Source organism: Engystomops pustulosus, chromosome 8 (assembly GCF_040894005.1).
Source record: "Engystomops pustulosus chromosome 8, aEngPut4.maternal, whole genome shotgun sequence".
Classification (NCBI taxonomy): Eukaryota; Metazoa; Chordata; class Amphibia; order Anura; family Leptodactylidae; genus Engystomops; species Engystomops pustulosus.
The window spans coordinates 76,817,231-76,835,414 of NC_092418.1; the positions used below are offsets into that span (position 1 = coordinate 76,817,231).

Below are 18,184 nucleotides of genomic sequence, written 5' to 3' on the forward strand. Positions count from 1 at the left end.
TCACTAAAGCTGTATTACAGAGACCTTACAGTTGGTCATTTGAGCCTGGGACTAAAGTACAGCATCTAGAGAGCTTCAACAGAGGTAACAGGGGCAGAGAGGTCCGTCTGTAACTAGGGGTCATTGAGATGGGTGTCCTTAAGTCAGGGACCGCCTGTACCTACATCCTTTAAGCTTAAAGGAGTTGTCAACTATCAGGAAAATGTAGAAGATGGACTGGGGAATGCTTTAAAAAAAATTAAGCTTTACCCACAACTTCCATCACTCCCAGTGTCACACGCTGCAATTTGTTGGAGCTGTTCCCAGTTGTTTACAGGGCATGGAAGCTCCACTCCGACAACCTTAAGGTGCCTGGCATGCCCACCCATCCCAGCACTGTATCAGCACTCTAGCTCTTCAGAGCCACCGCATACAGCCACAACACACAGGTAAAGAGAAGAAGATTGCTGTATATTTGGGGGAATAGCAAAGGTGAGTATGAGATTACACTAGCCTCTATACTGCTCTCCTGACTAGTGCAGCAAAGGGGCAGGGAGCCAGGAAAGATAACAAAAGGTTGCGGGCTGGTTTTAGTCCACCTGTCTTGTGTTTGACATGCGTGCTCTAATGCATCTCTTGATCGTATGTGCCTTGGCATAAGCTATCTTGCACTGCTTGTTGATGTTTAATTACCGGAGTTCACCATCAATATCAAACAAGTGGGATTCTAATTCTCAGGACATCCACCTATCAGATGATTTCAGCTAAAAAAGGCTAGAATTTCAGCACAGATACTATAGAGAGGGAGCTAAGCTTCAGTAACATAGTTTGGCAACTACAAAGAGAAAAGAGATGTTCTTCTGGCATGGCTCTCTGTGTTGCACCAAGAATCATTTGGTTAGCGGGAAGTCCATGCACGTGACCACCTTCAGTCTAATATGAAGACCAAGTCATTAATCATTGATATATATATATATATATATATATATATATATATATATATATATATTGAAACACCCATTTCAACTGTCCTGTAAGGGTGTTTACATGATATTCTCTGTAACAGATATTCAGCTGGTCTTCTTCCTTAAAGTATGCTACAAAACTTACCCCTAATCTGCCTTCCACAGAATGTACTGTATATATTATGAACATTTCACAATATTTTTCCATCATGCATCAGTAACACACTGACATATTTCCTACCATGGTATAATGGGATGTCTTTCCTCTCTGTCAAATAATCAGATGGGGATGTAGGAAGTGAGGTTTGTTAACACCTCTATATTTCCCACGCAAAATTAAATCGGAGACTGAGAACTAATAAAACAGCTGCTAGTGTACAAAATTACACATTAATAAAAAAAACAGCGAGAGCGAGCATGTGCTTCCTCTCAACAACTTGTTGAGAAGACTGTTGCAAGATCTTTTATCCAGAAATCAAGTTTGTGAAGTTTCGCTTCACAGAAGGATGATAAAAGTCAATAATGATAAGAAATAAGTCACCCGATTTTAAGCGACATTTACACGATGTGTGCCTGCCGTACCGTAGCACTGCAGGCACATGCCGGCTCACCCCATCCCTCTTCATAGTGATATATAGCACATAGGACATGTTTTATCTTTCTCCCGGCTACGGAACGGTACAGTCCTACCGCTCCCATACGGCGCCATGAGCCCATTACCGTCTATGGGGACGTATATACAGTGCATAAACGTCAGCTGCATATTCGTCCCCCATACAGCCATGTGAATATAGCCTTACTACATAAAACGAACAGGCATCCTTTCCATATAATAAAAGTTTTTAAGGTAAAAATGATTCAGTTTTCACTTTACTTGGGAGTTAGCTGCTGTGATTTTGGACTCAGATAGGAGTACTGTATAGATGTTCATACTCTAAATCTACGCTTGAAAATTATTCGGTTTGTCCTCAAGTTTTTCAGTAACCTATATCTTTCCCAGCAACGTTCAGTCTTGGGGCGGATTGAAATCTAGTCTATGAGTTGAGGTTCTGTCACAGGTGTTATTTTTACTGATGGACAGCCAAACTAATCTACAGCAGGGATGTCACCCAGTCACTCCATTTAAACTCCCCTGTCTGTTTATCCAATTTCCTAGATCAGTTGTATTCCTCTGGCTTCAGTTTCCACTCTGCTGCCATCTTGGATTTGGCTCTGTTTGCTTGACCTCAATCTTTGTCTGTCTCTCTTGATGGTCTGTATTGTTGTTGTGAGCACCCAGGGTAGGGACCTCTTCCTAGTTGTGGCCTCTGGTTTATCAAATTGCTGGCAAGTAGGCAGGGACAAAGGTTGCAGAAATTGCATGGCTTACACTCCCCCCCCCCCCTGGCATGATATTGTCACTGCAAAATGACTCTTTTTCATCTGACTTGATTACTTGACCTGTCACATCAGTAAATTACTTCCAAATGTTGCTAGCATCTCCTAGTAGCAGTAACATAAAGCAATAAATATACACAGTGAAACCTCTCAAAAGACCACCTGGATGAGAAAACTAAGCCCTCGTTCCGACCAATTTTCAGTTGCACCATATATTATGTATATGCATGACACATCCTCATACAAAACCATATATCAATTTTGTTGGCCTTTTCAAGAAGTTTCACAGTATAACTTAATAACATTAAGCAACCAATTATACCCTGTGACAAAAGGGTGTATATGTATGCCACTACATTTCTGAGAGGAACACTTTCTATATTTGTCTTGTTTTTGAGAATCTTTGGCTACAACTGCACAAACACACTATCTACTGCGGACACACTATCTACTTACACTTCACCATAACCATATACACATCAATAGTGCACACAGGCGGCTGGGAAAGTCTTTCTCCTTTCTCCAGAAGATCAGGGATTTCCCTTGTTGGAATTCCATCATAAGGCTTGCCACCAAATGTCATCAGCTCCCATATAGTGACACCTAGAAGACATACATTGAAGGCAATTAGCCACACGTGATGATTTTTTATGACATGACTTTTCTAGTTCTTCTATCCATAGAACTATGCAAATTGATATAAAAATGAGGAAGAAAGTCTAAAAGCCTGTAAGGTTTGTCTACTAACATATAGCAATGACCAAACTGTTCCAACATATAAATAACTTTTCAAGCTTATGGGGATCAGCAATAACAAAGTGTAACACATGTAGAATTACTGTAACACCTGAAGAATACTACAAAGGATACTACTATATAAAGAAGTCAATACTTGCCATAACTCCAGACATCGCTCTGATGGGTGAACTTCCTGTAATGAATACATTCCAGGGCCATCCACTTCACAGGCATCTGTATACAGAAAATAATAGTAAGCCCATTGCTAGTCTAACTTAATGTTAACCAGTTTACAAGGAAAATGTATAAAGCGACAGTCATTTCTATGGTATATAATGCCTTAAGTAAACATGTGCTATGTTACTTAAAGAGGTATTCTCGTCAGAGCATTGATTTTAATTGTTTAATTTAATTCACCTGCTATACAGTATATATACATTTCTTCAATTGGATGTTATTAAAAAATGTTTGTGGGTTTAGATCTTTTCCCATAAATGTAGCCATATTATGCCTTCTAAGCTATGTCAGCAATTTTCATTAAATCTCCCATCTGGGTCTGGATTATCAAAAAACATTAGTCTGATCTTCATAAACAACCCTTAACCTGGCTAAGTACAGTAAAAAAAAAATAATTTCTGCTTTTATTCACTTTAGTTTAAACGTTTCTTCACTTCCTTAAATTTGCTTCACTGCTTCACTTGAGAATAATGAGGGAAAAATGTCAAAATATAGCCTAGGTCTCTGGAGCAAAAATGTTAGCCAAGAAGGCTCTAGGGGGATACCCAGGGGGAAAGGTGGGAGAGTTTGTTTGGAAACACCCTCTAGGCCAGTGGTGGCGAACCTATGGCACTGGTGCCAGAGGTGGCACTCGGTGCACTCTCTGTGGGCACCCAGGCAATCACCCCAGACAGGACTCAAAACCTCCTCCTGCAGTCCCTGGCCACCCAGGACATGCTGTGGTCAGGGCTATTTTAAAGCTACACATTATAAAGCAGCCTGGGACAACAAGAGAAGCAAGGAGGTGCGGACAAGGCTGCGTTATTATTGTAGGTCCTGCTCTAGGCCATGCAATTCATCCTGTTCAGGGGACCCTGGAAGAAAGCTACAATGATAATCTGAATTTGTCCTCTTTCTTGCAACTGTTTTGGTGTCATCAGGACGCTGATACAATTAAAAGCCTTGACAAAACATGTTACCACTTAAATTGCTGTTTTGGCACTTTGCATTTAAATAAGTGGGTTTATTTCTAGTTTGGGCACTCGATCTCTAAAAGGTTCGCCATCGCTGATCTAGGCTAACATTCTCTTTAAGCCATGACTGAAGAAAACAGGCTGCACTGGCATTTAGGCAAATAAAACTATCAGTCTGGAATCCAGAACAATAACAAGTTTCACCTCAACTTCTCTACTGGGGGTAAGAAGGTAGTTGGCCTCCTCGGCTCTAGAGTTTGTTCCTGAGTAGCACCACACTGTATCACATGAGTGGCTCTAAGGCTTCAAGGGCATAAGAATACATCCAGGACCCCAGAAAACTAGCTTGTTAGCTTCTGGACTTCTGTTTGATCAGGACTAACTGCTTTGTCCTTCTCCAGTAGCCATGGAAGGTTCATATGTTCCTTGAAAACTCAAGAGCAGCTAATCCTTGGATCAATGATTCCTCTCCAGAAGTCCAACTCTCATAGATTGTTATAAAGAGGCCCACCAGACCAACATTTATTTGTGGATTAATTGTGACCAACAATGCTATTTTTCATTAAACAACAACAACATCTAGCCATTTGTTTAACACTGCCATATTTTCTGTCATTACTAGGCTAGGACATTCCCTACTTTAAACTACTCCAACTATGAAGGAGCTTTTCCTATGTAAATGACTAAAGCTTCTTTTCAAAATCTGGAATTTATGCCCTGTGGTCCTATAAACATAAAGAATAAATGATGTGCTAGATCTTTGAGCAGGCCACCCACATTTTTGTACTTGTTGATCAGATCATCAGATGTTGCTTTTCTTAGCTAAATTAACCCAATTTCTCTAGCCTTTTATTTTATATAAAAAAAACTCCTTGCACCACTTAACCAGGTTCCTTGTCTCTGATCTCTATTCAACTCCCATCTTTTCTTTTCGGTATGTAGATTCCAGACCTGATTCCCATACTAAAGGTACTCAGGGACTAACTAGGGGTAACAGACTAACATTTTACTTGCTTGCTCAGCGTCAGCCTGACTTTGGGTATTGTTGCGTATACCCAGAATACCTTAGCCTTTTTCTTGTTTTATAGTTCATAGATCTACAGCATTATGTATATATGCAGCCATACAATTTATGTGGCCTCAATGTATAATTTTCACATTAAACCTCATCCATATACAGTACTTCCATATACTTGCCCATGTAGCTAGCTTACCAAGTGTCCTGTGATATTTTACAATCAAGCTTATTTTTAAGTACTCTACAAGTTTTTTTTATCGAACATAATCTGAGAAAGACACTTAGCTCTACATTATATTCAAAGGGGTAATTTATAAATTGATTAGAGAGGCTGGGCCCTGTGGTACCCTACCGTTGACTTTGGCCCATCTTGACTATGTACCATTTACAACTACCCTTTGCTTTCTATCCAACTAACAATTCTTAATTTCTAAGATCTAACTACCCACTAAGACTGACTGACATTGGCGAGATGCATTGAATAATGCTTACTTTGCCCCCATCAGCATTGTATTCCTTCTCATCTCCTTCTAGTAGACGGGCTAACCCAAAGTCTGTGATCTTCACATGATTGGGAGATTTCACCAATACATTCCTGGCTGCAAGATCTCTGTGAACCAAGCGACGTTCCTCCAGGTACATCATTCCCTGTCATACAAAAAAACACAATGTTATTCAGGAAATATTGGCTATATCTCTTCAATAGTTATATATTACAGATATCTGCAGAGCAATGCTGCTAAACTCAGATAGAAACAATTCTTGTTTTTATGTTTGAAAAGCATATCCAAGGATTAGAGCACCAAGCATCCAGAAAATGCTAACTCATTACACAGGTCCATATCTATAAAGTATTATAGTCATTTAGAAAAGATTACATAATGTACAAATGCTATAATGGTGATTGTATATTACATTCCATTATTGAACATTTATTTGTAAACCATAATGTAAAGTATGTCTTCTCCTACAAATCTCCCACTGATGTTATGGCACGATTCTGTATATTATAATAAAATAAAATTAGCCTATAAAAGTAAATATAAAATGTAATTTAATGTATTACATGATTCTCAAAAATGTATAGTTTTATGAAATATGCAAATTAGGCACCTTTTTCTAGCTGTGCCCTCCCAGTACAAGGAGATAGTATTGTACAGAAAAGAGAAATTGTATTGCGCATGCACCAGACAATAGCGCATGTGCAAGATTTCACTTAGCCAGTAAGAGCTAAGTAACAGAGAGCATACAGTACAAGTGAGACAGATGGGATATAATGTGAAATGCCAATGATATTGTACAGTATACAAGATACAAAAAGTGTCATATTGTAGGTAGAGGAATAACCTGAAACTCGGAGGGGGGGGGGGGCAATGTGAAATTTGTAACTGGACCCGCAAATATGGGATTCATGATAGTGACCTAATTGTGACACAAACTCCCTCACTTACAGTATAAATCCCTGATTATAGATATAACAAGTGCTACCACTAAGACTGTTAGTCCCTTACGTTTTCACCCTGAACATGGACCCAAGTTGCTACTTCTTGTGGTGGTCTCAGTGTTCAGAGCTTCAGGCCCAGGTGGGTCACAGGACACTGGTGCAAAGCAAGCAGAATCCAAGTAAGAAGCAACAAGTCTGGGGAACATGGGAAACACACACCAGGGTACAAGCCACAGGTTGTGCAGTCAGGAGAGGTTAGGGTCATTAATGCTGCCACAAACAGAGATGCGGAGCAGAATCAGAGTCAGGAAATTGAGCCAGAAAAATGCAAGAAATGAATTGCTTAGCCATCGCCCAGCAGAGAAGGGTGACTTTTTAGACCAAAGATGTGCAAAAGTGTGTACACTAACCCTTTAAATATCAGGAACTGATGCAATGGTCAGGAGCAGGAAGGTGTGTGAGAGACATAGAACGCAGAGGAGAATGGCACAAAGCAGAAACAGCATAGTGGCAACAGCAAGTAAGACGGCGGCAAGCATGGGCGGCCGCCAGTATCATCATAATTCAGTGTAATAGCAAACACATCTCTTCTGCATTTCTGCTCCTTCATACAGGGAGATGGCTTGTTCACATCTGTGTAATCTACCTAACATATGATCACATCTCTACCCTCTGCACTGACACTTAGTCACATGGGCCACCTATAGTAGACCTATTGGCACATCAGTGCATGCTACATCATTACATTTCATAATTTATGCTTACTGTATGTTATCAGTGGTACAGACATCTGATAATCTCTAAAATACAACAATGTTTATACATTTTTAGATTCTCTCTATATGCAGGTATTCATTGTAATATGTAAATTAACCTCAAGTGCCCCTTTATTTGTCCATTGCTACGCAGGAACGTACGCAGCTGCAAACTCCAGTAAGTAAATAATTGTCCCCTTCCTTGCAGTGAGTGTTCATTTAGCATAAACAGCCTCAATGCACAGAGTAAATTAATGGCACCGTCTCCCATGGCAATCCTCCAATTCTTCTCTTCTCCCTATTAATATTGTACACTCGGATGTTAAGACTGTTAGACAAGATCCATGCTCTGTGTCGGTATCCTGAGCACATTCATTTTGTTGTGAGCTGTTTGCTATTAATGAACCATCCAGGTGTCTTGACAGATAAGCCAACAATACCTCAATGCATGTCTCGTGTTCTCCCCAAAGCATTTCTCAGCTCGGCAGATCCCAGACTAGTGCTATCACAGAGTCTGAAATGTACACGCTATCTAGTTACAATAACATAACACTTTGTTTCTGACTTTCATCGCTCAGTCAGAACTCTTACAATCGTGTTCTGCTGCATTTATCTGAATACATCCAGCAGGAGGAGTCCATTGTCTCAATGTTGAGGTTGGGACCACTGCTTCTCCATACATATTTTATTTTCTTACCAAATATCAGACTAATTTAGGGAAATATTAAAAAGCGTTTAGTGACTTTTATATGCCAAGTATCAGTAACGAATGTTTGTTGTGTATTTTTATTACCAAGTCTCGGCATGGACTGGTACCTAGTGTTTTAAATGCACATGGTTGCAATGCTAAATGCAATACTTTTTCATGAATCAAAACTCCGTTTTTTGTTTTTAAGAAATACAGCATGTCCCAAATATAAATTAATTTCTGTATTTTATGAATAGGGATGAGCCAAACTTTTCCAACAAACTTTGAGAAAAGGTTTGGCCTGGGTACCTAAACCAAAATCCGAACACCAGCCAACCCTTAACACCTGAGATCGGTGCCGTCACTGCTTATGGGTGTTAACCCTTTAAATGCATTTAAATGCCTTTGCACAGGAATCAATACTTGTGATCGTTGCCACTCTGACCTTGGGTATTGCCAGTAGGATGGAGCTCAAACATCGCACCTGAAGTTTTAGGGATCCGAACTCCCAATGTTCAGCATCCCAATTCATGAGGAATTATCTGTGGTTACTAAAAGAAACTTCTCCCAGCAGTCAATTAATTTCTGTAAGAAATTATTAGACTGAGTAATGTAACAATAAAAACAGATATTCCTAATGATGATTTTTTTAGATGAATATAATTAATTTTCGCCATCCAATACTTAAGAAGGGAAAAGTGATGTCTTCCAGTGGTATCAGTATAAAAAATACTCATCCTGCATAGCCCCCGGTCGTTCAGGTGAAGCTATAGAGGAAAGGTAACTGCCTGTCATATCCATGCCATTAATTATTACTACTTCAGTTCCTCCGAATATACATTTTCAGAGACATTACCTCACATGTTCCGCAGTCAATAAAAATGTACCCTGCGGCCTCTTTCTGAAGTGCGGCTATTAAATATTACTTTAAATGTCAAAAGGAGGATGTGAATATATTTTAAAGCAATTAATCCAACAATGTTTTTTTTTTCTCTAGGATCCAGGAATTATAAAAAAGTACAAAGAGTATCATAACTATAATTACAATAAGGTTTATTGAAGTCTGCAAGGTAATACACCCCAATTCACAGCTAATTGCTAGTAAGTGTCACAGCTCTAGTGCCTCAGCCAGGCATTATATTGTACATGAAGCAGCTAATGGAATTACAGGATTCACAATTAGTCACAAAACTGTAATTTACACAGTGCTATGGGCATCCCCATCGGAAAGGTCACCCCAAAAATGAAAAATGGTTCATGACTCAAAATACCAATTAGCACTTTGTTACTGCAGTGAAGGTGAGAGGTTAATGAATGGTTAGGAGTTATTATGTATGGGAAGAGGGAGCGAGCAGGTGAGTGGCACTGCATTTATGTATGCTGAAGATGGGAGCTATAAATTGTAAAGACTTCATTATTAAATAGAATATACATGGATGAACAGTTTGCATTTTAAATTTTTACTTCCAAAAGACATATCATTTTTATTTTGCTGTTCCCTTACCAAAATGCAGACTCTTTTTTGTAGGACTACTAGTAATATTTAATTCTGGGACTCTGGAATAATAGGTATTTATGGTGTTAAATTGTGCAAAATTACAACATCACTATGGTTTTTCAGAATTCATTGTACAATGCATAAATAACAAACGGGTCACTGCTACAACAATGGTACAAAATGTATTTAGTTTTTGTTAATACTTTGTTAACACTGTACAACATTTTTGGTATTGCCATAACCTTTTTATATTTCCTTCCATACAGTTGTGTAAGACCAGGAGAACACTGTGCAGATTTGGCTTTACTTTTCATTTCCACAAATTTTGGAAGCTAAGCTATAAATTTTAACACTTTTTTTAAACATTTTTTAACACATTTTAAATTTTTAATGTTGAGATTTTTTTGCACATGATTTATTTTTACTTGTCTTCTGTTTGATTTCGAATCTAAATTACAACAAAACCTGAAGGGGTTGTGCAAAGGGTAAAAATATAGCTTCTTTTTTTAAAAAAAAAAAAAGCTCTTAGACTGACTATGGGTAGTACATTGTATTGAAAAGAAGGTCCATCGTTTCTCTATAAAGCTGAACTAGAGTCATGGTCAAGTGTGGCTTTTTTTTGGAAGAAGCAAAGCATGTTTTTCAACCTCCTGACAAACCTGTTTTCTCCTGTATTGTATATCTGCTGTGTTCTCATAAAGCCTTGCTCTATGTAGGGCTTAGTAAAACTTTACTTTAGCCATACAATTTGTATGTCAGATTCTGAAAGATTATTGTGGGCGTATTCAACTATTAGAGGGAGTCATCCCTCTCTAAATGAACCCTTAGATGTCCCGGTCACAAATAACTATGCGACCCGGATGTAATTTATCTGTGATAAAAGTTGTGGGAAGAATTCACCACCTGACATCTGATGTTACATACTTAAGAAGTTCAAGGAAATCTACCACTGATATAAGGCTGTATTAGGCTACGACTAAGGGCCATTTAAGGGCTAGAAACTCGTCAGTCTTGCATGCTATGTGTTACTTTTTTGGAAGAATAAAGCTTGAAAACTTGTTAATACAGTACTGGATCATTTTTGTCCTTTTTGGATCTACTCCTGAATCCTCTGGAATCCAGCCAGAATTTTATCCCTGCACTGTGACGTGCTGTCTCCCACTAGCACATGGAATGCAGCATCGATGGAGAGCGGTAAGCTGTGATGGCATCTCTTCTTTTTCATAGGGTATTCAGCATTAACACTGCTTGTTAGCCCCAGTGGCATACAGTGTGCGGGGAGAATGCAGAGGGAGAAAGGAGGTGAGGGGGAAATGCACCAAAGCACTTGTTCCATGATTTAAATAAATATGTTATTTTTTTAATAAAAGTATAGGACCAAATCACATGAGAAGTAAACAGCTGTATTCACCCTGGTGGGAGCTACCCAGTAGCATTATTGGTGAATATAGCCTTATCCAAGATTGGATTTACTTTAAGTGATGGTTGAAATAAAACATACAGAAATGTGTCCATCACAACTGAGCAACAAGTTATCACACAACCAGTGGTGGCCATACATACCCACATAAGGTATATGACATTGTGACAATAGCAATAACAATATTTTCTGAAAGGCTTATCTAACACTGATACCATCATCAGGACACCAATACCGTGTAGAGTTATGGCAGAGACGGGAGCAATAAAGCTATGCATTAGAGGGCCACCAGACAAAACCAAACCCACCCTTGCTCATGGCATACTTCCATGTCCAGCCAAAAAAAAGTTAAAGGAAGGGAAGATCCGTATAGAAAATATAAATCAAAGAAAAAAGCTAAATAGTTGGGTACAAGACTCCTTGCTGATCTTAGCATTCAAGTAAATTTAAAACAGAAGCAACAGTTAAAGTCTACAAATAAATAAGTTTACCTCCACTGCGCAATGTTTTAGCCCTAACTTGTGGAACCTTTCTCACGACTGAGAATATATGGCTGAAACACTTATTAATATGACATTCTACATTGTGATAACTTTCTGCTATTGTCAGAAGATAACAGAAAGGGTTGAGATATCAATTAGTTTTGGGTCATGTTAAGCTTTGCTATATCTATGATGGCTCTTTAAAAAAACTTAGCCTCAGTATAGAATCATCGATAGCGTTCTGTAAAATCTTTCATTCTGTCTTCTACTCATGATGATTTCTCAAGGTCAGCACTGGAAGCAACTTCATCCTAAAACCACATAGCAAGTCTATTGGTTGAGCAGAAGAATGCTGTCAGAATTGCCCGGAAAAATTGTATCTGACTGATGTCGTACACAATATGGCTGCGCCTTGCGATAAAAGACATTATTCCTGAGACTAGTCTTATTCTGTGGTGAACACTGCTGTTATGCTGAGCAGACAGTCTCCCAAGAGACCCATTGGAGCATATGCTCTCAATACAACATGCCACACATCGATTTAGCTATTAGGCAATGAATAGCTTGACCTGCAGATTCATCCATCAACCAAAACAGCTGCCCAACTTAATGTTGTCTGTCTGGTAGCTGCTTTCTTAGGTGTAATGTAGTGTATTCTATGTTAAAATCTAGTATTAAATATCTAGGAATGGTGATATATAATATATACACTGTTTGGAACATGTTTCTATTTGAAAGAGAGGCATGCAGTTCCTTTGGATAGGTCATAAGTTGTGTTGGAGAGCAAATCTCTTTAACCTTGTGTTTATTTATGTTTCTTTGATACTGACTTTTGTTGAATGTAAGCTGACCAATAATATAGGTCCCTGAATGGTGTTAAAACCTCCTATAAGAGGTTCTTGGATGACCCAATGGCCTCTATATAACAGTCCTATTCCTATTGACATTAGTATCTTTTATCAGGACATTGGGCCTTCTACCACCCAACTAGTGGCTGGGTATTTACATCTTCATCTTCATCCTACATCTTAGAGAGGGTGCAAGGCAGAGTGTTCTCTTCTTCAGTGCCTGTGTAATGCTTAGAATTATCTGCATGTAAATCTTAAAGACACACATCTAGTTAGACCTGGATAATCTTTGGAGCTCTGAGATCCATTTCAGCTGCCCCAAAACCACTTAAATCGCATGACACAATGCTGGAGCTTCATGAGTGTGAATGATAATTTAGCCCTGCCTTCTATACTGCTAAACTTTTCAGGATTATTGTGAAACATGACAAAGAGTTAATGGTATTAAGTGGCTTCAGGAAGCCCCACATTTTGATCTGATTGACCATTTATGCAATGTCTTATGCAAGACTGATCCATGGGGGTTCCACTTTGCAACCGCATAAATAATTCAAAGTTTCGAAAGTGAGTTAAATCATTTTGTTATCACAGAAAATGGCCAAAATTGTCTGAAGTTACAATTATAAAACACCAGTTCTGACTTACATACAAATTTAACTTAAGAACAAACCTAAAGAACCTATCCTGTACATAATCCAGGGACTGTTTGTATATATTTCTTTAAAAAATCCTTGTTTTCTGTCCTAGTTTTAGGTAAACTAAATAATTGAGTCTGGTGCATAGGACCACTACCTTTCCTGATGAAGTAGACTTTTAATTTCATGCTTACTTAATATGTTTGCCTAACAGGCAGCATGAACATAGCCTGAGGTCAATTTGTTAAAATAGCCATAAAAGAACAATGACAGATAAAATACATAGAAAATTGTCCCTGTAAAGCATATCCTACTGCCATGACTATGCAATTTAATCAGTTTGGGAAAAATGCATTAGTATTTCAAAAGCATAAAAGGCGAGAGAAGTCAGCGTGCTTGTTGTGCTCAGGCTCAAAGTTTTCCCGGTGTCCTGTCTTGAATAAAGGAGCCGCACTAAATCATCAGAGGAGGGATATGACAGGTGAAGTATCATGACCACAAATACATATGCAAGAAATCAGCACAATAAAACCTGCAGGTTCCATAAGACTTTAATCCAAAGAAGTAATTAGAGAGCAATTATAAGTGGGTCACAATACTGTAATTCAATCTCGTATTAATTGAGCCTAAAAGTGTGTAGAGATCAAAGCATATGTTACATAAGAGATTCTTTATACCAATGAATACCAAATAAGTTTACACTAGAAACTGCTATCTCTCCAGTGTTTGAAGTTAATGGATAAAAATAGTTATTTTTTATTGCCAGTGCATATTCTCAGCATGAAACCTAAAATATGTGGCGCGTCTCCTTATATTGAGGAGAATTTTGTATTTTATAGCACCTCAATGTGTTACAAAAAAATACAAATCCTGATGAGCCCCCGGTCCTTTGTTAGGTTTTATAGACAAAAGTCTCCGTGACCTCTGGAAATGTCTTTCTCCATTCATTTTATGTTTGTGTCTGTGTCTGTTTATGGATTACTCAATAGTAATCCAAGTGTTTTATCTCACAATGGACTTTCATGTAAGGTTTGGATGATGGATAAACGTCCCGACTTCCCAGCTTGCTCATAAAACGAGTTTGATTCTGATCCAGATAGTATGAAGTCTTAAATACTGACATGGCTTTAGGAGTCACTTATTGTAGAGATGTAAGTAAAGGTTCATGGGTTCTGGTGCAGCAGCTAATTCAAGCCTCCTGGATGTGTCGTGATGGTTTTATGGGTAGATATTGGGACATTTTGGTACCTTGAGTTATTGTGATTGAGAACACTCTCTACATCAAACATCAACCAGGTTTTACTTGGAGGGAAGAAACAGCCCAAACCCAAAAAAGTTTTTTTTTCAGTTTCCCACACTTATTTGGTCCAATTTTGAGACCATACGGAAGGTCCTAAATAAAGGAGTTCTATTATTCAAGCTGAGCTTCCTCGTGGGACTTTTCCGTGAGTGCCGGTCCGCAGTTTTCTGTTTCTTGCATACGGAAGGTAGCTCCCTTGGATAACCTTTTTGTGGTGCTGAGATGAAATAGTTACTATATTATGTCACAGTATGTATTCAGCCATGTTAGACTTTGTTTCTGAAGTATACTCAAGTCAATTCAATTCTATTGATCTGCTTTTTACCTCATACGGATGAAATGTAGGCAGATCTGATGTTTGCAATTAAACAAATAATCATTTTCAATGTTCCACCACGGGTAATGTTTCTTCTTGAGTAGATGCCATTTGAGATAGAAAGTTTTATTGGCAATTGTTCTTAGGAAAAAGTATGCAAGTTACTTCTAGAGTAAGAAAACTCTCTCTACCAATGTAATCTACCACCCTATAAGTCACTATGCATCCTAATAAAAGCCTTGAAAAACTGTTTTTAACCAGAATCTTCTGTACAAATTCCAAATGAAGAGACGGCCACCTGTAGGAACTGCTCTATCAGTACAGAACAAGGTAGTAGTTGGCAGGATAACACTTTTTGTGGCTCATAGGATGGGAACAGCTGCTCCTTGCAGATTTAGGAATTCTTACAGTGAATGTGCATAGTATAACTACATATGTGTGCTCAGAATAAAGGGGAAGCTCATCACTATTAGTTTGCTGGGGATGTAACACTTTACTGCAGATAGAATGTCCCTTTAAGCTACAGTGACTGTTAACCGTGTAGATATACTAAGGTATTACATATATTGTACATTAATTTTATTTATCTTTTTAATTATAAACTAAATATTAGAATTTTTTCCACCCTGCACATAATAATGACACCAAGCTCTACACACATTCTTCCACTTATAGTTATATTTACATATTGATCCCTTGAATAAGCCTCAGTGCCTCTACCCGGTCCGTTCTATAATACTCCACATATAATACTCCACATTCAAACTGCGACTGAACACTTTCATGTCCGATTATTATAAAATTATTTAAAGATGCTCACATTGAGGTCTGATGTCTTTAACCGTGTAATAAACTGAAATGTATAAATCACAGGATTCCTTTCAGCTAAAACATCCAGAGCAGTTGACTTAAAAGCTCTCCTGGATATTCGCTGGTAATGGCCTATCCTGGCTTATTATGTGATGTAATGTGACTATTAATGAGGAAAACGAGCTTCTGTGATTTACTATGAAATCTTTATTTAATTTCTTTCGGTTTATGGGCTCTTTGTGCAAGTATCTAAATCAATCTCACATAAGTCAGTGAAAAGCCCCAAGGGGACTTCTAGAAACTGAAATCAGAAGGATAGATGGGCTATAAAATACTTATTGGATTGGGAGTTAGTTGGGGGTTAGTTCCAATTGCTTGTGTTTGTGTTTTTTTTTACTTTATTGTTTTCAGATGCCATAGTCAGATATTTCTTAAAGAACAACTGAAAAATATAAAGTATTTTGTCTGACTCTGCACTAAGTCAAAAAAGCAATTATCTTATTTACTCTAATAAGCGATCTGCAGGTGTTTAGCTGATAGCAGGGGTTTTACCTTGTCCCCCGAGGCTACCCTCTTTTTGTCATGCTTTATGGTGACCATGGGAAACCTTATAGGATGGTTGGAGAAAAGAGGGGCTGTGGAAGAGAGGAGGCTTGTTGGGAGGAGCTGTAGGAGAGGAGTGCAAGAAAATAGGACCTGGAATGAGGTCACAGGCATGTGACTCATCACATGCTTCACGTCGTCCAATTACAAACATGCTTTCTTGATTCATGGGAATACACTCAGTATTTGTATTTAAGAAGTGACTGCAACACATTTGTGCCTGCTGCGCCACAAATTTCTGCACATAAAAGGGCATTCCAGTGCAGAGTTAGACCATGCACCACATTTATTACTGCAACACAACAGAATTGTGTTGCATGCTCTATGTTAAAGCTGAGCCAAAAAAAGTTGAGCATTAGCACCTAAAGTGCTTAGTTTTTGCCACATTTATTATGAACAAAGTGCACCAAAAAAATGGTGCACACTTCCCAAGCAGTGCAGGGGGCACCATATTCATGAAGAACGTGCACCAGTTTTGATTTATCTGGCGGACACTGCACATTCCACAGGCAACCTGTTCATAGTACAGACTAGATTCTACAGTAGTTTTGATACATGTGGGCCACTATCTTGATTTTGTCATGAAAAATTTGGTTGAGAAATTTTTATATGAGTATCATCACTTACACATAATGGGGCAGATTTACTTACCCGGTCCATTTGCGACCCAGTGGCGCGTTCTCTGCGGTGGATTCGGGTCCGGCCGGGATTCACTAAGGCAGTTCCTCCGACGTCCACCAGGTGTCGCTGCTGCGCTGAAGACCATCGGAATGCACTGGAGTACACCAAGCTGCAGTTTTTCCGAATCCGTTGGTTTTTTTTACGGCCACGCCCCCCCCCGATTTCCGTCACGTGAATGCCGGCACTGACGCGCCACAATTCGATCGTGTGCGCCAAAATCCCGGGACAATTTAGGAAAAAACGGCGCAAATCGGAAATATTCGGGTAACACGTGGGGAAAATGTGATTCGGGCCCTTAGTAAATGACCCCTAATGAGTTATATTTCAGGAGGTCTTCTAGAATTTTGCATCCACTGTACCAATTAAGCATATCTAATGATTTGTACTAAATCTTCTCATACTAAGTAGTTCTCATCTAACCCTACAAGCCACTGAATATTACAAGTCTCAGATAGTCCTGTTCCATTTGAGAAATACTGTCCATGTTCTGGCCTTATTTATAGGATTGACCACAAACAGATGTATCAAACTCACTATGATGAACTGCACTCCATTATAACCAGGGCCACTAACGTACCATAAAGTTTTGAAATCATTACAGTGGCGTTCCAGCTGTTGCACAGATCACTACATCATCGCTTATGGTCCTACCAAAAAACATGGTTGACCCATAAAACAAAATCCTTAGATAAAACATAGCCCTAGGAAAGTGTTAAATATATGTGTATTACTTTTACTTTATTTTACATGAGAAATGTTTTGGAAAAACATCTATGCATCTATTTATTTTCTGGCTGGTAAGACCCCGGTAAAAAAAAAAATCTAGGTAAAATTTACACTATTATTTGTCCACTTCAGGACAGTATCTAGAAATTTGAGTGATGCATGGCCCCCTATATAGGGCTGACCCTATTAAGTTCTTGCACTTACTCTAGTAAAGTGATCAACCCCTTTAACTATAAAAGGGCTATTATTTTTTTTTCATGAGTGATTGGCTAAAGTAATGAAAGTTAAGTAGTAAACTGCAACCGTTTAACTGCTGAGGACCAGTTTGTCATAACTCAAGTAATATAATGTATGTGCAGGTTTTATGTAAATTATAACCATTTATAATCTGCATGATAAGTGTTGGAGGGGTTGGCTCCGAACCCCTGCCATCAGCCATGTCAGTCCTGAACCCTCCACTTTGTGAAGGCAGGACAGAACTCCCTACCACATTTCAGGCATGATATGATATGTTATTATATGCGACAGTCAATAGTATTATGCTAAGAAACAGGATCCATCAAAAACAGTGTTCCGAGCAAAAGAACTCATATTGGTAGGAGTCTATGAAATTCTACACTATCCAGTCCAATGCTCCTCTGTATCTTCCATCTATAACCCATGTTGACTTTTTGCTAATGTTGTAGAGGGTACAAAGTTATAACAAAGTTC

General features: G+C 38.6%; 1 protein-coding gene across 3 annotated transcripts in view; it reads right to left on the reverse strand.

Moving 5' to 3' along the window:
* ERBB4 (erb-b2 receptor tyrosine kinase 4) overlaps positions 1 to 18,184 on the reverse strand; it is a 642,433-nt gene that overhangs the window by 51,698 nt on the left and 572,551 nt on the right. For all 3 annotated transcript variants that reach the window (XM_072121352.1, XM_072121351.1, XM_072121353.1), the window contains exons 21-23: positions 5,760 to 5,915; positions 3,218 to 3,293; positions 2,778 to 2,924 (exon numbers count right to left, since the gene is read on the reverse strand). In XM_072121352.1, the coding sequence (XP_071977453.1) occupies positions 2,778 to 2,924; positions 3,218 to 3,293; positions 5,760 to 5,915 (379 nt within the window). The remainder of the gene's footprint in view (positions 1 to 2,777; positions 2,925 to 3,217; positions 3,294 to 5,759; positions 5,916 to 18,184) is intronic.